Source organism: Ambystoma mexicanum, chromosome 7p (assembly GCF_040938575.1).
Source record: "Ambystoma mexicanum isolate Mex_15411 chromosome 7p, UKY_AmexF1_1, whole genome shotgun sequence".
NCBI lineage: Eukaryota > Metazoa > Chordata > Amphibia > Caudata > Ambystomatidae > Ambystoma > Ambystoma mexicanum.
This window is the reverse complement of record NC_090939.1, coordinates 174,383,795-174,406,991: the sequence shown is the minus strand read 5'-3', so window position 1 is coordinate 174,406,991 and position 23,197 is coordinate 174,383,795. Positions and strand designations below refer to the sequence as shown.

At 45.6% G+C, this 23,197-nt stretch overlaps 1 protein-coding gene across 1 annotated transcript in view; it reads left to right on the top strand.

Annotated features, from left to right (window-relative positions):
- The first annotated feature begins 15,038 nt into the window (after positions 1–15,038).
- The window catches only part of LOC138525922 (integumentary mucin C.1-like), a 299,847-nt gene continuing 291,688 nt past the window's right edge, over positions 15,039–23,197 (top strand). Inside the window, exons 1-3 of the mRNA XM_069636210.1 lie at positions 15,039–15,078; positions 15,516–15,656; positions 21,387–21,533. Of these exons, the coding sequence (XP_069492311.1) occupies positions 15,039–15,078; positions 15,516–15,656; positions 21,387–21,533 (328 nt within the window). The remainder of the gene's footprint in view (positions 15,079–15,515; positions 15,657–21,386; positions 21,534–23,197) is intronic.

Sequence of the window (23,197 nt, the reverse complement as noted above, 5' to 3'; positions counted from 1 at the left end):
GGAAATCGGTTTTAGCGCACGTGCCTGGCGCAGTCAATCGCACGCGGACACTCTGCGCCAGCCGCTTGCGACACTTTTCTGCGAAATTCTATGAATTACCCTGTAAGTTTTTAGAATGCCTAGCATCTGACATTACAAATCTATCCAGTTAATAGTTATTTGCGCCTTATATGTAAACAATAACTGCCTTTTTCAGTGCCTGTCCATGTCTGTGTATGTGATTATATTTGCATGAGAGAGCCTTCCCAGAGCCCCTCCTCCCCCCTAGTTCATAATAGCACCTAAAAGAGGTCTTGCCTAATTCTAAAGTGCTTGGGGGTGTGGGAGGACCCTGGTTCCTTCCCAACATGCTTAAGATGAATCATATGAGAATCAATGTGTTCAGTTTCTCGTATAATACACATCCATACAATGGAAATTATCAGGATATTGATTGGCAGTAAATGATACATTGGCCCTCATTACCACCCAGGCGCTAAGTACCTGCCATTACCGGCATGGCGCAATTACCGTGTCCGTGCTGGCAATGGACCGCTAAAAGCGGCCCATTACGAGTACGCAGGCACAAGCTTTGCGCCATGCCGGTAAAGACCTCACCGCCATGCCGCAAAACCCCTGAAAATCCCCCTTTCCGACACCGTCAGTAGAGGAAATAGCACCTCCGGCATCCAAGCATGCGGCATTAGCGACCACCGCTATTAGCGGTGACCGCTAATAAGTGGAACCGGAAGGTGCGTCATCGCACGGGAACGGGAAAGAGCACGGCGGCCATGTTAAAAAACACAATCCATTGCCATCCACCAGAACCAGAAGCCACCTGACCCCCAGAACTCATACACACCTCCACCACTACTTTCTCCATTTAACCATGCCAAAATGTGTGAAGAAAACGGAAGATTGGCTGCGCAAGGAGCGCTTCTCCAGAGAGGAGCTGACAATGCTAGCTGAGACACTGCAAGAGCATGCAGATGAGTGTTACGCTCACCTGACTCCCACGGAGGTGCTGGCCTGGTTCGCGCTGCTGTGACCTCTTCTAAGGTGATGCGCAGGGTTCGGAAGACGGACTGGACCGGGCTCCCAAATCTGGCTTGCCTAGCTCGCAGAAGTATCCTTCTGTAGGCGAAAATAGGGGATTAACTGTCTGCGGGGTAATGCAATCGGCCTCCCACTTTCCCCTCTCACCCTCCTCGAAACCCTTCTGTGATTCCTCGTAGCGTCTCACCTTAGGGTCTGGAAGGACGAGCTCTCCATCCTGCTTCTGATGCAGGGGCGCGTTGGTATCCAGTTACTTCACTGGATTTTCGGATTGGTGAGAACCAAACTTGCTTGGCTTCCAGGTAAGTTTTTTTTATAAGAGGTTCCCCTTGTGTCCATGCATTAAAGTACTAATGCAAGTGTCTTTTTCCCCATAGGGTCCGGGTACAGAATGCCGGGGAACAGGCACCGACCCGAGATGAGAGGTGAAATCCTTGTAGAAATCAGGTAAGTCTTTAATGAGCGTTTTTTGGTAATGTCTTTTCATTCGCTCAATAACGCTGATGTCTCTTTTTCCCCTTAGGGGCCGGGGTCCGGAAATGCCAGGATGCGGCGCGGACCCGAAATGAAGAGGGAATGAATCAACAGGTAAGTCTTAACATGGAGATTTAGCTTTCCTTATTCCCTTCTCTCTCTCACATTTTGTTCTGGTCTTTTTCTCCCTAGGCGCTGGGGCGTGACTATGAATCCGGATGATCGCTGCTGAACATGGAGGCGCCCTGTAAAGGTGAGTGGAATGCGGCGCTGCAGCGATCGACGCGATGAGCTTTTAAATTAAAGTCTTCCTTTTCAGGATTGTCGGCGAGATGTCTCTGGGATGCGGATTTAGCAGGTAAGGACTATTCCTTCTTCTGTCCTCTTCTTCTCTTCCCTTGCAGGTGATCCAGGATGCTGGCAGGCGTGGCAGAAGTCAGGATGCAGGAGCAGACACGGTGAGCGTCCAGCTGCTAGATGCAGAACAACGCGAAGCACGTGTGGCTGTTCGGGTGGGGTTTAAATAGCCTTGGAAGAAGTTCCAGGTATGTATCCTTCCTCCAATCAGGTATGTATCCTTCCCCGACCACGCCCGGATGGTAAATGAGTCCCACAGGTAAAGTAGTTCCTTTCAGGCCTCAAGGAGGCCGGGATCCTGCAGCATGGTCTGCATCAGGTAAGTGCACCCAAGCACTCCCATAATCCCTGATGTCTTCTATGAGCCTGGCGCCATAGGCGCCAGGACACTGTCCAAAGGGCCCCTATATGGGGTTGCTGGGTCCTTCCTTGGGGACTGGATGTCCGCTTTCGGGGACGCAGGGCTTGAACAGGCTCCCCGGGAGCGGGCATCATGACAATGAGGTCTTCTCGAATGAGATGTCCCGTCCAGCACTGCAGCGGAAAAAGCAGATTTGGGCGGAGGTCAGCCAGAAAGTCAGCGCCGTTGGCACCACACCCCGCACACCAAAAGAATGCCACAAACGCTGGGATGAGCTGCATCTACGCATGCGCAGCATACTCTCCGCAAATCGCAACATAGGGATGGCGACAGGTGGAGGAGCGGAGTCCCCCATCAAACTACAACCGTGGGAGGAGATATGTGCCACCACCATAGGGGCAGAGTCAATACACGGAGTCGGGGACATGGAGCGAGGAGCACCGTCATCGGCCGATGCAGGTAGGTGTCCTAAATGAATCAATGTTAATCCCGCCATGATGATGTCCAAAAGAACTGACAGTGCAATGATGTAGATCAGGGTCCACCAAACGCATGAGTACAAGACTTCCTACAGGCAGTGGAGAGCTTCACCACTTGCAGAATGCACCCCATATGTGTAAGGCCGGATGCCTCTATGCATTACCCACCCAAAATCCAAGCAACCCGTATGTCACTCCCCCAATGTTAATCATCTGCCAATCCATATGGATGCAGCCACCCCAATGTATGCCCGATGCCTGTAGACCCATCATTAACCCTCTCCCTCTATTGGTCCCCCACAGGCACGCAATCAGACAGTGGTGACGTGGACAGCAGGGAGGAAGATGGCACACCACGCAAGAAGGCCAGGGCCGACGAGGGACAACACCGCCCCTCCACTTCAAGGGGCATAGGCCAACCGGCATGACATCGGAAGGCCAAGACCACACCACAGGTACAGCACTAATGTGCTCAACATCCCCCACTATGGCGCCCACAACAGCCACCAGCACCCAAGTTTCAGCGGCAGAAGGGACTGCATCGGCTGCAAGCAGCACAGTTGGTGAAACAGCTGCCACAGTAGCAGTCTCAGATGATGAGGAAGGGGATCAGCTGCATGTTGAAACTCCCCCCACTGGCCCCCTGCATTCCCCACTCCTGTCCCCATGCAGCCTGCCTGACACCAGCATGCATGGCCTGTCTTTGGATCACTCATGGCCTGCAACTCCCAGCCCCACCCCAACTGTGCCCGAGGAGCATAGTATTTCGGGAACCCCTCAAAGATCCACCGCAGCCCCAAACACCCAAGAGGGGATCCAGGACATTCAAAGGCGCCAGCAGGAGCTCACTGGTCTCTTGACGCAGCACATAACTGAATGTGGGAGTTTAAGGGACGACATCCGGGAATGTGCTGCATCCTTGAAGTCAGCTATAGAGACATCCTCATAGGACGTATGTGCCGAATTGGCCGCAGTGCAGCACGTACTCTCTGAGATGGTGGCAGTAATGCGGGACATGCGTCCACCACAGTTATCCGAGCAACCAAGTACATCTTCAGCTGCTAGTTCAACCAGGACCAGCCCTGTGCGCAGGTCTTGCAGGAACCTGCACCGATCGGACAGGGGGGCACCTGGTGCTGGAAGAGGGGGAGGCCAGTAGGCACTGCCTTGCATACTGGTGCCATGTGGACCACTTGTGCCATGTGGACCACTGGTGCACACTACTGCACACCATGTGTGGGGGAGATGAAGGGGGGGGAGAGGGTGTGTGGGGGAGTTGAGGAGGGAGGGGGTGAGGGTGTGTGGGGGAGTTGAGGGGGGAGAGGGTGTGTGGGGAGTTGAGGGGGGAGAGGGTGTGTGTGGGAGTTGAGGGGGGAGAGGGTGTGTGGGCTGGAGGGCTTGTTCACTTTGTTATGCTTCTTCAATACACATTTGGTTACTCATAATTCACATGTGTGGACATTGCTTATTGCGTATGTGTGCTTTATTGGTTAACAGTCTACAGTGTCCATGTCCCTGACACACCCAGTGCCCCGAATGCCATCTCCATGTAACACCCCCTGTCCATGTGTGCTAGAAACATTGGTTGATCAGAGTCTGACGTATGTCACGTCCCTCCTGTGCATCGCTGCCTCCCTGAGGTGCTGCCCCATCCCCACCCTCCTCATCCTCATCGTGAGGTGGTTGCAGTTCAGCGTCAGGGGGCAGGGGCACATTCCGTCTGATGCACATATTACATAGCATGACACATACCATGACGATCTTTGCCACCTTCTCATGGCGGTACAGGAGTGCCCCACCAGACCTGTTGAGGCAGCGAAACCGTCTTCAAGAGGCCAAATGGCTGCTCAATCACCACACGTGTACATGCATGTGCATGATTATAGTCCTCATCATGCCTGTTCTGTGGGTTCCGGACTGGGGTAAGGAGCCACCTCTTCAAGGGATAGCCTGCATCACCTGCATGTGGGCCACAATGTATGTGTAAATCATCACATCATCTGGGACCTCAATGAATGACACCAGAGCATGCATTTATTTTTTGATTACAACCACATTCACATGCATGAATGGAGACACATGATGTGACTGCTATGTGTGTATTACTCTTGTGGACTGGTGTGCGTGCCATCAACTAGTGTGTGCAGGGGGGTCCAGTTCCTTGTGAGTGCTCATGCACTGTGTCAGTCCACGGCCGTTGTTTCTATGATCAGGCTGTTGTCCTGTAATTTGTGTACTTTCATCCTGGCACCGTTGATGTGAGCCTCATGATGATCTCACTATGCAGAACAAATGGTGACTTGCAATTCAGTAGGACTGCTGTGTCAGTGTAGTGGTGTATTGATGTATTTCACCCTCATGTGACTCCTTTGTACGCTGTAATGGGGGACTGTCCTTTCAGTTGATAGTATTTGGTGCTGTGTGTTGGCCATAGTAATTGCTTGTAGCTGCATTGTGTTGAGGGGGATACGGTCTGATTTGATACAGTGCACATGCAGATGGCTATGGAATGGTTGTGACACTGCATCATTTACACGGTTACACAGGCTGCTCACATCTTACATTATGGGGTCAGGTGTCAGGTCTCGGCTGCGTTGGGGTATGAGCATGGTATATTCCATCAGGCACTCGCAGCCAGATGAGGTATGCATCTCTACCCCCCCATCTCGGCCAGGTGAGGTATGCATCTCTACCCCCCCAACCCAGCCAGGTGAGGTATGCATCTTTACCCCCCATCTCAGCCAAGTGAGGTATGCATCTCTACCCGCCCATCTCAGTCAGGTGAGGTATGCATCTCTACCCCCCATCTCAGCCAAGTGAGGTATGCATCTCTACCCCCCGCATCTCAGCCAGGTGAGGTATGCATCTCTACCCCCCCATCTCAGCCAGCTGAGGTATGCATCTCTACCCCCATCTCAGCCAGGTGAGGTAAGCATCTCTACCCCCCCTCTCAGCCAGGTGAGGTATGCATCTCTACCCCCCCATCTGAGCCAGGTGAGGTATGCATCTCTACCCCAATCACCTACCCACATCACATTTCCATGGGCCTAACATGCGACTCACCGAGAAGCCAGGATCTCTGCCCTGCATGTCGCTCCATGTAGCGTGGTATCGTGGAGTTCCGCAGGACCATTGAATCATGGGTTGATCCGGGGAATCGGGCACAACAATGTGTGATGATCTTGTTTGAGTCACATACCATTTGCACGTTGATTGAGTGGTATAGCTTACGGTTGCGGTACGCTACCTCCATGGCATGTGGGACCACCAATTCCACATGGGTGCAGTCGATGGTGCCAATGCAACCAGGGATGCCGGCCAGTGAATGGAAACCGACTTTGGTGTTTGAGATCTCCTGGGCAGACCGTGGTAAGGAGATGTGGTCGTCTGTGTGGTTGAGGAGGGCATCAAGCACTTGATTCAGCGTACGTGAGAATAATGGTTGTGAAATGCCATCATGTGCCCCACTGTGTGCTGGTAGGTGCCTGTAACCAGGAAGTGGAGCACAGACACTACCTTCAGTAGGGGTGGGATGGCGGTGCGTGTTTCAATCAGGCTGACAATGTTGTCATGTATCATGTCCACAATGGTGGTGATGGTGTCCCGGTCCAGACGGTACAGGGTGTGGATCTGCTCAGGGGTTAGGTTGAATGGACTGGCTCTGATGCGTGGAATTGGGGGCTGCATGTGTGGTGCCACTGGCTGCACTGGTGGGGCATGCTGGGCCTGCCTCACCCTCCTTATCCTCCTGCGTCTCCTCTGTGCTGCCTGTTGTTGTTGTTGTTGTAATAGCACTTCCACTGCAATCAAGTCATCCAGCCCCTTCATTGCTAGTAGTATTGGAATCATTGTGGAGTGTGACTGGGTGTGGGAAGGGGTGGGGTGTGTTCCTTTTCTGCTGGCACAGTCTGTATTGCCTCCACCTGTGCTGATTGTGTGCACCTGTGGCAGTTGGGAACACTGCACATGGCTATTTACGGGTGGTCTTCGATGCCGGTATTTGCACCATGGCGGTAAGGTACTTTACGGCCTTCAGTAGGGCGTTAATTGCATGTCTGCGTGACTCGTAATGTTCCCCTGTTTGCGCCATGCTGGTATTTGCGGCATGGGTGGTCGCGTGCTGCGCACTTGGTGCTTTTAGCACACCGTTAATTACGGTGCCGCTAATAGCGCTTTATCAGATCATAATCGGCCGGAGCAGGTAAGCGATGCCGGTAATCCTTTACCGGCATCGTTATTCACTTACCGCCCGGGTCGTAATGAGGCCCATTGTCTGTTTTGTGAATAACAAGTGCTTAATGTCTGTTTAAAAATCTTCTGACAGACACGTCTCTTTGTGTTTAGACACATTTAATCCAGTTCCTGCTTGAGTGAGGAACCCCTCCCTTCCATTTATAATTATGTCACCATACCAAATCCTCGGTATAATTTATATTCCACAATTAACCTGCCACCAGGCAATAGTTTACCATAATTATAATGGTTTTGCAGCAGAGGGGAAACCGCTGCACTGCTGTGACCTCTGAACCTGCTCTGTGCCCTGGGGACCAGTAACTGCAGATTAGGAGACTGAAGCAGCAGGGCACAGGTGTCACAATGATTTTGGCATGGATCTTTCTAAACCATATTATTATTTAATAAAAAATAAAAAGAGCTAGGGCTGTTCTCACCCCTCCTAGAGGCAATTCTCCCGGCACAGACACACTTCCTCAACGCTAACGTTCCCACCACTCCCTCTTATTTACAGCGGCTCATCCATTCTCTAGACACTTTCTCACATTCGTTACGCAACACCTCAAGGGCACCTTCATGTCTACTTCCAGAACATCATCTTGATGGGTATATTTTGTTTATCTGCAGCCACTCTTGTTCAGTGACATAATGTGTTCATGAAACATTTGCAGAAATTACTCTACACAGCATAGATTGCCTTGCATCGCCTTTTTGGTGCACTTGTCAAAGCTTGCCATTCCTGTGGTTTGTAGATAGCGGGGGTCATTACGACCCAGGCGCTAATTGCGCCAACTTTACCACCATGGTGTAAACTATGTTTACACCATGGTGGATGGCAGATTTACCGCCCCATTCCAAGGTGAGTGGGGCGGTAAATCCCCATTTCCCATTTTCCCTTCCCCATTCTCATTTTTGCCCCATAGGGCATAATGGGAGTGGAGAAGGCGCTAATTACGCCACCGTAAATTACGGTGGCGTAATTAGCATCATGGCAGGTTAGCGCCATGGATTTTAATGGCTGCTAAAAGCAGCCGTAAAAATTCAGAATCAGGCGTTAAGGGTTAACAACGGCGTTAACCCTTAACGCCTGGGTCGTAATGAGGCCCGCAAAAGCCTCAAAGTTCACTCAATTCATTTATCTACTTCAAGATTCAGCTTTTCAAAGTCACTCCAGCATTCAATTCCAATACAACCAACATTGGCATGTTACCACACTTCCTTGCATGTCCTTTTGTGGGGGTGTTTAAGCAATGTTCTCACTCTGACATGGAGCCCACATGTTTTTAGGCACACATTTCGCAGGGTGCTTCAAACCTTAATAGAGTCATGGCCTTCCTGGCACCTGCCCCTGGTTTGGCATTTAAATTTAACTGATTGTAATTGTGTTTTTATTGATTGTACTTATTGATTGAGGGTAGATATTGTTTTACACCGAAACACTTACAAAGAACAAAAACAGGGAGTTTAAAGCAGGTGCTTTACAATTTATAAAATACAAACGCCTAAGAAGACAAACTCAAATCAGTACTTGATTTCAAGTGTACGAATGACATTTAGAATCTCTGCCTGATTGCATATCCAAATAGAGAATTTGGAATGTGTTCATGAAAAGGACACTTCAAATCAGCACCTGATTGGAAGCATTTCCACAGATTTCATGTTTTATGAAAAACACTAATTGCTTGCCAACCACAGAGCTGAAGGGACTCATTACCTCTCTAAGCGCACATGTGCTTTGCAGAGTTTTGAAGGGCAAAACAGCCGTATCCCGTGCCACCCTTGCCACGAAAACGATAACACAATTTCTGATAGTATATTAGAGACATATAATATAGTGTGGAGGCTCATTAGGAGTGAGCCGGTCTGGAAAGAATGCCGTGAACAACGCTAGTACTACCGGCTCCAGCATTTTTTCCGAACTGACTCACTCCGAGTTTGACGGTAGGGGTAGTGAACTACCGGCAGGTCTGACATGCCAGGAGATCAGGCCCCTACTCGCAGAGTAATCACTGAAGCACCAGCACCATTAACAACACTGCCGGTGCTTCGGTAAATCCCATCTCATGGAGTCCTATCGGACTCTATGGAATGGGAACTTACTGCTGTTGCCAGCACCCGTAATATCCCGGCAACACTGGGATATTGGGCACCAGTAACGGTAAGGTGAGTCTGCAAGTAACATTTCCGGCAGACTTGTAATGAGGGCGTAATAGTCTCTTGAGAGTGGCCCTGGCCTTGATCTTGTGAGACTTCCCTCGAGAGCAGGAAGTCTTTGGTAGGCGAGTGGGAGAATTGCACGAATAACCCCAGGACACGGTCCCAATGCAGCTCTCCTCCTGCTAGAGGCCCACCGGGTCCCCGCTTGTATGTAGTCACTGCCGCAGCCTATTAAGAACTCAAGCAATGCGTTTGGACAGTGAATATAACTAGTGCTTAGCCTAAAAGATTGCTGTTAAATATAATACACCGGTGATCCTCATCTTGCTGTCAGAGTCGTACTGCAAGACACGGCATAGGCGTTGTTGGGTAGGGTACTCGAAGATACCGTAGTAAATCTTGTATGTGCTATCCTAGAAGGTGGGACCAGACAAAGGATAGAACCACGTGGATTTGCTGATGAGTATCACTACCTTTCTTTTCAATACATGTGTTATTGTCATAAAGTCGATGCAGTGTTTCATTCGGAGCCAATGTAACAACTTCATGGCTGGGGAAATGGGATCTGAACCGTTGTGGCTAAACAGCACATGGACAATGTGTCATCGGCATAGGGCATGTTATGGGCTGTCTCTGATGGTTATTCAACTTTATTTGGTGAAACTACTCAGGAAATGGCATTACTGTTTCCAGGTAAAGCCTTAGTACATAATAGCCCACATGCCAAAATCGAGCATCACTTAGGACCCCACAGCAATACCCATCACTGTTACGACCCCCTCTGCAGCACTGTACTGCTATCTCACTGGGTTTGGGCTATTCAATACCCTTGGCATCCACACATACATATATCTGTAATCAGAAACTAGGTTGGCCATTTCCGTATGAATGCCGTCATTGGCATGTGCACTGATCCTTAATGTGCTTGTTGATCCTTTACTGTTGGTACTTTCATCATTGGGAAGCTTTGAGAGTGAAACTCTCAATGAGCCCTGCAGATGGAGCAGGCAGGACATGTTTGAGCCGCATTTCCAGTTTTAGGGGACTGGACTTAGACATGCTGGTCAGCCTGTTCTGAAGTAGTCATTCTGATTCCATGTACAGTTCTTGCTGTGAAAGTATAAATCAACACTCTGTAGGAGTACAATCATGTTCCTTCTTGAAGAATTGTAGAAACCGCTCAAAGAAATAATTGCTACTCTTAATCAACCCATGGCAGATTAAACTGAGCCAGGAGACAGATTAGGTTCCACGTGATGTTGTCTGCGTAAACTATTGATAATCTGAACGTGTGCCAGCCAAAAAAAAAACAAAAAACAAACACTGGAAAAAAGAGGTGATAAGGGCTATCTTGACCGGTTGAACTTCAAACAGGACTGAGAATATAAAATAGCCACCGCTGGACACTGAAGGTCCACATCAAGCAGGTGAGCGAGATCGTACATCCAGTTAGCAGCAATGGCAGCCAAGGTGGTATTTGTGGCAGTGGCCTTGATTCTAGGGCTAAACCATGCCACGGAAGGAGCGCAGACTAATTTCTGTGAGTGGATTCATATGATGGGCTTTCTGAGTTGTTACATTGTGATTAGATATGTTTGCTGATGGGCTATGATCTACATCAGAATATGGCGAGAGAATAATGAGTTATTGCATTTAAAAAATGTATTTTGCTAATTTTGTTTTTTATTTGTTTTCCAATGTCAATGATGAAGCACGGTTCAACATACTGGCGTGCGCTGGAAATTAGAGCCTTTCTTCCCTCCTAAAATTGAAAATGATTTTTGGATAATGTACATGATGCAAATGAAGAGACCATGCGTGTACATGTCGGGTTTAGGTATGCATGCATTGAGATTCAAAATTTTATGGAAATGAAGAACACACTGAAAAATATAGCTATAGCTAGAGTATAAGGGAACACAAAATGCACACTAGCAGTACACCAGAAAATAGTACAACTGAGGAATTACCCATAGAACCAATTTTTAAAATGATCAATCCACAAATTATTTTCCTATGTTTAATGTATACGGGAAATTTGAAATTGCAAAATTTTAAACGAACAGGCATTTTGCAAGCAAACTGCAAGAAAACCTACATACAAGTCGGATCCTTTAATTAGTCTAACGTATATTTTTGGCTTCCAGATTTTAGGACCATTCGTTGGTGTTTTTTTAGCACTGTTTCTAAGGTTGTCATGATAGCTAGTAGCCTAAAATATTTGGCTTCCTACTAAAATCAGAATTATTTAAAACCTCACTTTTTGTTTCCAATGTAATTTCATGACATGTGAAACTTTACTATTGGACCACGTAGCCCAAAGTTCTACATTTGCGTAACCATGATGGACTGGACATCATTCACCACCCGTAAAACCTGAGACTATCTCTCCCTCTCCCATGCTAACACCAAAAAACACTGAAACCCACCGCCACCCTGATTCTCCTGCAGAGTTATGCTTGTCTGTGTTTGTCTAGGAAGAAGTTTACTGGTATATGTAATTTAGACTTGAATTTAAGAGATTGATAGCCAAACTGATAAATTAAGACAGTAACAAAGCTCTGTGAGTTAGGCACATTTTTAGGGGGTTTGGAAGTGAGAGAAATATGGCATGAAGCACTGTATAACAATGTGAATTTAATATTGCTATTTTCTGAACCAAGGATTATCCTAGCATCATCCATTTGCATACATTAAATTCAACTCTTGCTGTCCAAGCCAGTAAAATAGCTCAGTAAGTTAACTATCCACTCCAGAGATCTGAGTGTCACCTGTGAGATTTGGGTTGGAATCCCGGGAGACCCAACTCTTACTATCGTCCTTCCAGGTTCAATTACATGAGTACCATTCAGTAGGTGGGATATCTTGATCTGGAGGCTGGAAGCCAAGTGTTAACTCATAAGCAGAGTGGGCCATGGTCCTGAAGCTTAGCTGGTGAGTTATTGAGGGTATTTGAAGGAACAAGCCAGGATTCCTGACTTGCTCTTTTGATGAACATAGCTGTCAAGCTTTCAGCTCCAGTTAGAGTGAAAGACAATGGTGTCTTGTTTTGTGAGGTTTTGGGGTTCACTGCAGGTGATGCCTTGAGTTAAGGGGCCATCTGAAGACTAAGGCAGACAGATCATGAACGCTGCTCTGGTGACATGATACAGGTGGGTCTTGTGACAAAGAGAAAGTAAGGGGGGCCTCCTTGGAGTACAGTCAAAGTGGAATGGTGCTATATTCTAAATATGCTTCTTAACGTTTGAGTAGCGGCATGTTTCTGGCACTATTGTCCTGTACTCAGCATTTAGTCATCAGCTCACTATGGTGACATGGCTGGATCTCTCAGAAGACATATAGGTTGAAGCTGGTGACAACATCAGTCCTGCTGCGACAAAGGGAATACCCACCATCTTGGTGTCACTTTAGAGGTTGGCAAGCCAGTTCACATGGGCAATGGGCAGAGCTTTGCTTGTAGGATGAACGTGTAGAGTCACAGGTTCCATCAGGTATTTTCTAACTTCCGATCTTCAAGGCTGTATCTTCTAACATTTGTAGACATCTACAAATAACGCTAGGAGGGCATCCACATATATGTGTCACTGCGCAGGAACTTCACACCCACATGTCAGGGTTACACTTACTAACTTTTCGGTTGGCCACCACATTGAAGAATATTGTGATTTCTGTCGGGCATTCAGGCAAATGTGGATTCAGACTTGGATCCAGGCATTCCATTTTTCCTGATCCAACGCTGGTAGATGAATACGTATATATGGAGATATAAAGGGGGTAGGTGTGCCCCAATGACCTTCATCATACGTGCAAAATTGCAATTTCTGATATGTATCTAAGTCACATGTCCCAGAATACACCTACAATGACAAAAATGAAGACGATAACAAAGAAAACAATCAACAGAAGAAATACACATACATCAATATATGATTGCTAGATTGCATGTATAAGAAAATAATTTTGAATCAATACCTGATTCAATGTCTTAGAAGGGAATTTTGAATCAGTAGCTGATAACAAGCCTAAGAAAACGAATTTCATATCTGTACATGAATACATATCTAAGAAGTGAATTTGGAATGACAACCTGAAAACACGTCTAAAAAGGAAATTGCTAATGAGTATCTGATTTCATTTATAAGAATGGAATATAGAATCTGTAACTGGATGCATTTCTAAGAAGCTAATGAGGACTAAGTACCTCATTGCATGGCGAAGAATGGAATTTCAATCAGTAAATTATGTTGTGTCTAAGAAAGGAATTTAGAATCAGTACCTGATTGCATGTATAATACGTTTTTTTTTTAATAAGTACCTCAGCGTCAGTCTAAGGATGGAATTTTGAAAGATATCTTATCTTGTGTCTAAGAAAGGAATGTTCAAACAGTACCTTATTGCATTCCTAAGAAGGACATTTTGAGTCAGTACCTAATTGTATGCCAGCATAGGGAATTAAAATCAATACCCCGGAAAGAGAAATTTAGCAATTGTATCTTAGGCAGCATTTTATAATCAGCATACATTTGATTACATTCCAAAATTAGAATGTGAATGTCAGCAACTGATTATGTGTCGGACAAAGTAAACAAACAGGAGATTACAATCTGGTCCCCATCATGTGATTGAGAAGGGTAAGATCTTGGAACTTGACTCAATCATACAGTTCAGATAGCAATTTATAGTCAGGACCATATCACCTGCGTGCCACCCTGTACCAAATTTTCAGAAGTGGAAAGGGGTGGAGGTGGCCCAAGGAAACTATGTAAAACATTAAAAAGTAGGTTTCCTCCCACCTCACTCCACAGCAGCCCATGCATGAAAAAATAATACCCATCAAGAAAAATGACATATGCACCTGCCAGGGTGTCATACCAGCTGAATATGGATTCCATAATCCACTGCCATGATGTCACCGCAGGAGAACACCCTATTCAGACTGGGAAATAGTTGCTAAGAGCTTCCTAGGCCACGTGCAGCACTTTGGCCTTTCTATAGGCTGTGATATATGCAGTGATTCAGGGGATGGAGAACACGAATTCTGTGGCAATGTAAAGGGTGTGTCTGAGCTCCTGCGTTCGTAAAGGAATTACACAATGGAGCAGACTCTGTCATAATTATGAAATAGCAATTGTTTTTATTAAAACAAATTCAAAGAGAGTAACGAGGTAGGGGTACCTGGTAGGCTGTCGAAGAGGCAGTTATGAGCATAGAATGTGGAGCCCATAAAAATCAGGGACTAGGTGTAAAATATGATTTAAAAAAAAGAAAATTTACAGTACAAGAGTCTGAACTCCCTGATTCGTATTAATCACATATATGTATTTACATGTAAACCATACAGGCCTGCTGGGCAAGGGCAGCTTCTCTGAAAGGGCATAAAGTCTAGGCAAAATGGGCCGCAAATGATCAGCCAATCACCATAAGTTCTGTGTATTGTTGAAAGGATCTGCTCTGGGTTGATTCTAATCTTCCAAAACTAGGGTGCATTTCTGAACTGGAGTCGAGGTTTTCTGTGTTTTCACATGAAATCATTTTCTTAATGGACTTATACTTTCTGGCCCAGGCCCCCACTTTCTGAAACAGTAACACTATAATTACTAATTTTCCTCCTTGTACCCACATTCGGGAATTACCTGCTGGCTTCCTTGGGCAGTGTGGACTGGTAATTAAAAGGGGCACTGCAAATGCTTTCAGAATTGCCCCCATGTTACTGCCTGCAACCAAACCCAAACCCTTCCAGTCAAGTTTGGGGTTTGGGGAGTTCCCCAGAAGAACATTTGGAAAACATGTATCCAACTGGTACATTTGAAATCACACGTGTTCACATAGCAGGATTAAAAGTAGTTATGCATAACATAAAAATTACAACTAACGTGTTAAGTATGAGAAATGATATACTTGAAGCTTTATAACAAATTCGTTACTTCGAAGGATCGTGGGGGATGGGGGAGACGGAAGGGGATGTGGTTCCTGGGAGCGAGGGTAAGGATACCCACATAAGGAGGCCCATAATGCATTGCCCCCCCTATCCCCCAGGGAAATCTCCACAGGCCCCTGTAGGCCAGTCCCCCTCTGTCCTTGAGAGTTAGTTGAAACGTGGCCCTTTTAAAAAACATTCCTGTTTGCTAGATGGGGCCCTGCTGTGTATCGCTTGTGGGCCCTTTTGCTGTCATCAGCGCCAAGAAGCTGCACTATGGCGAATTGTGCGCTGTACAAAAGAATGGCGACAATGCACATCCAAAATGATGTGTAGGTTAGAGTGCAAGAACGTCATAAGGTGTGTTAGTTGGACATATCTGAGTATTCTGAAACTGATCCAGAATTGCTTTTGTTACTTTCAAAGTCTGATGCCTTCGGAAATGTAAGCGTAAATGAACGAATGTGCCTATTTCAACCATTGCCCACTTTTCCTTTAACAGACAGGTGTGGGGTCGAGGCAAAATCAAGGTCAAACTGCGGCTACTCAGGCATCAGCTCGGAGGAGTGCGTTCAGAATGGCTGCTGCTTCGACTCCAGCCAGCCGGACAGCATCTGGTGCTTCAGCCCGCTCAATGTCCATGGTAAGGCGGTCAGGAAGGGTCCCTGGCCCGGCTCAACGGCAGCCCAAGCAGCGGCTGTGGGCTGAGGTTGGCCAGAGGCCAGCTTTCTTCGCTGGCACGCACTTTACACACAATTCCAATACATAAAAGCTTTATTTATTTGCTTTAAGTCCTCACGTGTGTGCGCCAGTCGGCCTGTTCCCTTTTGTTCAAAAAAGTTGTTTCTATTTGCAAAAGGATCATATCTAGCAGAAACGTGTGCAAATATGCTTCTGAGCGCACCAAGTGTATTCCGAAAATGTGGTTTTTGAGGAAGTTCATACGATTGTATACAGTCATAAAGGCCTCACCTCCCTAGCCTGAAGTGCTTTCCTGACTTGATTCTGTACTGAGTGAGCGAGTGAGTGAGTGAGCGAGTGACCGATTAGGCGAGTGACCGAGTGAGTGAGCCGAAGACAGAGTTAGGGTGTAAGTGACTATGAAACAATGTGACTGAGTGGATGGATGATTGAAGTTTCTCCACCGTCCCTTCAATTGTAAGCAATCTTTGAAACCAGCAAGAAAGCCGCAGACCCCTTTTAGTTTTGGCTAGTAGGTGGCACTGGGTACTGTGCATATGAGCCAAACGTATTAGAAGTGAAATTGGGAGGAAGATGGGATGTGAGGAGGGACGCAAAGCCTATGGGTGCTTGTTATTGTTTGCCCCAAACTGATCGCCCATTACCACGCTAGTTCCTACCCAAAACTTGCCCCTCCCCACCAAAAGCACGTAGCACTGGGATTTCATTGAGCTAGGGCTATTATTTCTAAGCAGTCTTCTGAAAGTTAATTGTTTAATCACAGCTGTAAACCAGCTCCTGGTGTAATACAATGTATATTCCAAGTGTGCCGTAAGCTACTTGATTTATAAACAATGTGCATGTCCTGGCATCTGTTCCTTGCACTGAAAGCTATTCGAAACATGCAAAGCCAACGGTTTTGGCTCATCTACGCATTAAATAGGCAACTGCCAGGCGCTGTCATAATATCCCCAGGTACTAACATCTTTTACCAGCTGTTGCCATCATGTGGTCAGGTAGTGCCATTATGGCAGTGACTGGAAAATGCCTCCCCCTCCCTACACAAAAGCTAGACCTTTTGGCTTTCTCAATGATTGTTCAAAATGTAACCATCATCGAATTTGGTAGGGAGACTTTGCTGGCTTTGGTTGCCACACACCGGAGATATTCGGGAACGACAAGCCCTCTTTCTCAAAAGATTCCTTGGGAAAGGGCTCAACACCAGTGGCATTGCAGCAATAGAATAACACACAGTCATGGATCAGGACCAGCCTCCAAATTTAACAGGCCTCTCATGAATTCCGCTACCATCGAGAAATGTGCAATAGGAATAACAGGCCATGCGGGACAGCTTGGCCATTTAGGCTCCATATCCCATAAATCTCTTGAGAACCGTGTTCAGATCCAGAGTAATTTTACAGTCAAGGCTTTAGCCCAGGGTTGTCCAGTTCCAGGCCTCGAGGGACAAAAACATGTTGCATTTTCAGGATACCATCTCATTAATATTCATGAGATACATTTGCATTCACTGATTCTAAATGTATGCACATTTTATATCATGAATATTCATGAGGGATGTCCTGAAAACCCATCAGGATTCCGGCCATGCCATTGAGGCCCGGATTTGGACAGTTCAGCCCTTTTAAAAAAAATCTGGGACAGACTCCGTTTGAAGATACCTCTAAAGAAAGGTTCTAACATCCAGAGGGTTCTGATCCTGTTTCCTAAAACTAGTTGTAAAAAGTGCCCAACCCAGAATGCTTGTACTATAAAATGTACATCTATCTCATGAAGAACGGTAAGACCCTGGGTAAGACTTAATATAAGTATTGAGAAACGCAGAATAGGGATACATTTAGGGTTGGCCTCAGTCAAAGCTCTCAAATTCCCCATGATTAATGCATGAAAAATCCACCCAGTCTTGTTTTTGTCTGGCGTTCTGGGAGTTGAAGTGTTCCTGTAGGGAGCTGGGGCGAGGGGGGAATTCAGGCTACCTCTTCTTCTAAAACAATTACAGGTGTAGTACACTATACATGAAACAGACAGTAGTACTTGTGATCTGTATTTTGATTCAGTCGATCACAACCATGTTGTGGTACAAAACATGCTTTATTACAAGAAAAGGAAAACCACCCTTTAAAGAAATTATATACATAAGAAAAAACTATATACATAAGAAAAAACTTAAAAGCCTATGCTTTTCATTATATTGCACAATCATATAATGTAGCTGTCTCATAGCCATAGACAGTGTGAGGGTTAGCACAAGGTGACTGAGAGTGCAGTTCTTGTGGAGATGCACCTGTCAAGTCTATGGAGATCAAAAGTTGTAGTGTTCCTACATTTGAAATGAGGAAAAAAATGACAAGTCCTAGAATCTAATATGAATAAACCCAGAACTGGATGGCATTTTCACACATGGCCACTGGAAACTTGAGAGCAATGGCTCAGTTTTTAGCATCTTTCCTATAAAATGTGTTAACATGGAGAATATTGAGCAAAGACTCAGTCATGGGGCAGCAGGACAGAACATACTGACATGCTGATCACAAGACTTTGTTTTCCTTTTATTTTATTTTTGTATTTCTTTTATTTGTTTTGGTTTAATGAGACCTTTACAAAATATAAAATTAGAGAAATAAAACAATCTAATACACTTTTGTTTTCATTATACCATACATAACAATTAAATCTGAAACAATTTCATCAATTATATTATCAGTTGGACCATTAGATCATTCCAACAAAATAAAGTCCATTAACAGATATTACAAACTTTAAAAAAAAAACATTATCAATGACAAACTCAAACTAACTGATTTTCCATGCAACATATTCAACCATAGTTGGTCCAGAAAAACATATTCCGTATTTGTCACAAGCTTACTAAAGTATTTAATTCTACAGGAAATAATGCTGGGCAACATAGCACGAGGTGATACAATGTTTCCACTGTGTCCTTCACTTTACAGTATCTACAGCTTGAATCGTCCACAATAGCTCTAACAGTAAATATTTCTCGAGTTGGTAAAACATTCATTCTTATTCACAAATCATTTCTCAGCTTTTTGTTCAGAAAACATATTAAGTATGGTTCCATAGTGCCCGGCACCTTTATATGTGACACCACCTGAGCAATACAACTTTTATTCCAATGTTTTTGTCACAGTATTTCCCCAATCTCTAGTTTGTAGAATTTTCTTGACTTTACGAGGACACAGAATAAATACTTTCTCAGATATTCCTGCACTGAACAGTACATCTATTGATTCTTGTTTCAGGTCATAAATAAATCCTTTATTTAGCTTCCCAACGATGAGATCCACACCCATCCTATAATATAATGAGTTGTCCTTGTTGATGTATAGTTTTGTAAGCAGATTTAGTCTCTTCCATTCAATGATGCTATGTAGTCAGAATAGACCCAAGCCGTAACATAAGGCTGTATACGTGACACTTTTCAGGATGTGAAATAACATGTGTCTCCATATCAGCGTCTCATATAGATTAATCTCTTTTTGCTCCCAAGCAGGAATAAATTCAAGCCCATAACAGAGTTTAGGAATGATTTTGGTGGTATAAAATCGAATAGCTTAATCAGCGAGAACTTGCCAAATCTTTTATCAACAAGTCCTAGCTGAGTTGCCAATTTGAGAGCTTTTTCCCTCATATATCATAACGCCTTTGATGGATTTGCCAAGATTGGATACCTAAAGTTAGTCATTTTTGATTTGGATACTATCCTTTCATGACCTACTTTCCAAACATTTATTTCTGGAGGTTTTTGAGACTTTGGATTTAGAAAATCTTAGAATAACTGTTTTCACCAGGTTAATCTTCAAAAGATTCAGTGTCATGTATTTATCAAAGGCATCAATACGTTTTTGCAATACAACCGGGGTGTGATCAAACTCTCTAGGGAAATAACCAACATTCCACTGTGGATAGTGCAGACATTTAGTTTACAGAAGCCAAAACATTTTCTTATGGCGCCCGTTTTTCCACGAGCAGGTCTCCCAGAAGTCGCTGGCAGGCTAGTTACTTCACATCCATCAAACATCACTATATCAACCTGACACGTTTCATGTAAAAAATATTATGGTAAAAGATTGAAGATAACCACACAGTTTGGGGAAAGAGTGTAATCTTAATAGGCCTCTAACATTTCAAGATATTAAAGTGAGATTGTTAGCGCTAAAGGTTTTGCTTCAAACCCTTTAGTTGTGTAATGGATTCCTTAAGTGTTAATGCGAGCCATCTCCAATTGATTTAATCATTTGTGCTCTTAGTTTCCAAAGCAATGTCTCAGACTAATGGATCTAATCTAGAAGGCTCAGCAGCGATAGCTTGTTCCCTGTTGTGTTCTTCTTTATTACGGGGATGAATAAAAGGAAAGATATCATATCCAAACCTTTGTAGATTTTCTGTTTCACCCATTAGTAAATCATATACCAATCTGGAGGGTACCACCAATCTCACAAAATCGTATTGTGTTATTATGGATGAAGTCTGTCACAATCACAACTTACTGGAGGGGAAGAGAGATAGACACTCTGCCCCGAACCACAGAAGCCGAATGAATTGGACCCTCCCACCGTAGTTGGCACAGGCACCTGATATATAGATAGAACAGGTCGCCATGTGGCAGCCAATGGGGGAAGAGGGGTTAGGAAGAGGTTGTGGATAGGGTGGGGAAATTAGGAACACTGGAAAAAGGTTAAGGAACTCCTAAATTGGATGGGAAAGGGGAATCACAGGGAAAAAACCCTAACCTGTCTAACATGTAACCAACAAGAATTCATGCAGTGTGGTCATCAGCGTTCCATCCTCCATAGTCATACCAAGAGGACATGTATGTTGCACCCGCCATTACAACCATTGAATGTGACTTCTTGTCTAGCCACAAATCCAACAACAATGACATTATGTGTGCATTCAGAATGTTCACAGCCTACCCTAGTTCTACCACTCCCCTGATGAGTAACACGTGTTTTCATAGACAGCTATTTCATAGTCTGCATTCTTTTTGAGCACTTTTGATCGATATCGACTAATTACATATACATGCATATCTGTAGGTGGGATGAGGGGGTAAAGGGTGCAGAGGTGGCCTTTTAAATGGGGGTGTGAGCTTGAATTCTACCCACAAGACTAATCAAATCTCTCATGTAACCTGCAAGGCCAAACTTAGCTCAACCATCCCACACCAACCCAGAGGGAAGTTAGGGACCTTTTGGTCTAGCTGAATCTGTGGCGATTCAGGTCATTCTGAGTTCACACAAATACGTTTTCCTGGACTCACTCGTGGTTCCTGGCTAATAACGTCCATTATTTCTGAGAGATTAATGTGGCGTTGCAAATTCCTTGGCAAGAGGTTTGCCTGGCGCTATTGTAGCTATTGTATCAAATGCAGCCTCGGATTTCCGAGAATTGGGAGGACAATGGCGCATCATCTGTCAGAGACACTCAGTACATCAGCATGAGGACTTAATCAAAGAAATCTACAATTGATCAGAAATCACTTCGGTGCAGAAGCTGTACAGTGCAATGGAGGCAGTGCCACCTGGCACATGTAATTATCTGGTCCAAGCTCACATCATAAGAAGATTTCACGTTCATCACTATGATCTGCTCATAATATCATCACATGGTGACCAATGCAGTGTGATGTATGTCTGCTTTTCCTCTCCAGAATATCAATGCCAGGCGCAGGACCCAAAGACAAGAGTAAACTGTGGCTACCCCGGCATCTCTACTGACCAATGCAAGGCCAGAGGATGCTGCTTCGACTCCAGCGTCCCTGATGTCATCTGGTGCTTCCAGCCCACCATGGAATCAGGTAAGACTCACCTGAGTAGAAGCATACTCTAGCAGTGTGTCCTCACCTGAGTAGGAGCATACTCTAGCAGTCTGTCCTCACCTGAGTAGGAGCATACTCTAGCAGTGTGTCTTCACCTGAGTAGGAGCATACTCTAGCAGAGTGTCCTCACCTGATTAGGAGCATACTCTAGAAGTGTGTCTTCAACTGAGTAGGAGCATACTCTAGCAGTGTGTCTTCACCTGAGTAGGAGCATACTCTAGCAGAGTGTCCTCACCTGAGTAGGAGCATACTCTAGCAGTGTGTCCTCACCTGAGTAGGAGCATACTCTAGCAGAGTGTCCTCACCTGATTAGGAGCATACTCTAGCAGCGTGTCTTCACCTGAGTAGGAGCATACTCTAGCAGAGTGTCCTCACCTGATTAGGAGCATACTCTAGCAGAGTGTCCTCACCTGGTTAGGAGCATACTCTAGCAGTGTGTCCTCACCTGAGTAGGAGCATACTCTAGCAGAGTGTCCTCACCTGATTAGGAGCATACTCTAGTAGAGTGTCCTCACCTGATTAGGAGCATACTCTAGCAGTGTGTCTTCAACTGAGTAGGAGCATACTCTAGCAGTGTGTCTTCACCTGAGTAGGAGCATACTCTAGCAGTGTGTCTTCACCTGAGTAGGAGCATACTCTAGCAGAGTGTCCTCACCTGAGTAGGAGCATACTCCATCAGTGTGTCCTCACCTGAGTAGGAGCATACTCTAGCAGAGTGTCCTCACCCGATTAGGAGCATACTCCAACAGTGTGTCTTCACCTGAGTAGGAGCATACTCTAGCAGAGTGTCCTCACCCGATTAGGAGCATACTCCAGCAGTGTGTCTTCACCTGAGTAGGAGCATACTCTAGCAGAGTGTCCTCACCCGATTAGGAGCATACTCTAGCAGAGTGTCCTCACCTGATTAGGAGCATACTCTAGCAGTGTGTCTTCAACTGAGTAGGAGCATACTCTAGCAGTGTGTCTTCACCTGAGTAGGAGCATACTCTAGCAGTGTGTCTTCACCTGAGTAGGAGCATACTCTAGCAGAGTGTCCTCACCTGAGTAGAAGCATACTCCATCAGTGTGTCCTCACCTGAGTAGGAGCATACTCTAGCAGAGTGTCCTCACCCGATTAGGAGCATACTCGAGCAGTGTGTCTTCACCTGAGTAGGAGCATACTCTAGCAGAGTGTCCTCACCCGATTAGGAGCATACTCTAGCAGTGTGTCTTCACCTGAGTAGGAGCATACTCTAGCAGAGTGTCCTCACCTGATTAGGAGCATACTCTAGCAGAGTGTCCTCACCCGATTAGGAGCATACTCTAGCAGTGTGTCTTCACCTGAGTAGGAGCATACTCTAGCAGAGTGTCCTCACCTGATTAGGAGCATACTCTAGCAGAGTGTCCTCACCTGATTAGGAGCATACTCTAGCAGTGTGTCTTCACCTGAGTAGGAGCATACTCTAGCAGAGTGTCCTCACCTGATTAGGAGCATACTCTAGCAGTGTGTCTTCAACTGATGTGTCTTCGCTTACTGATGGTATCCTTTTAAGAGATGTCAAAATGGGAACAGGCTAATGAACCTGCCCTTAAGAAACACCTGTTCATTGGCCTCTATCCTGCCTTCTGAAAGTGTCACAATTTGGCAATCCCTTGTCAGTGCA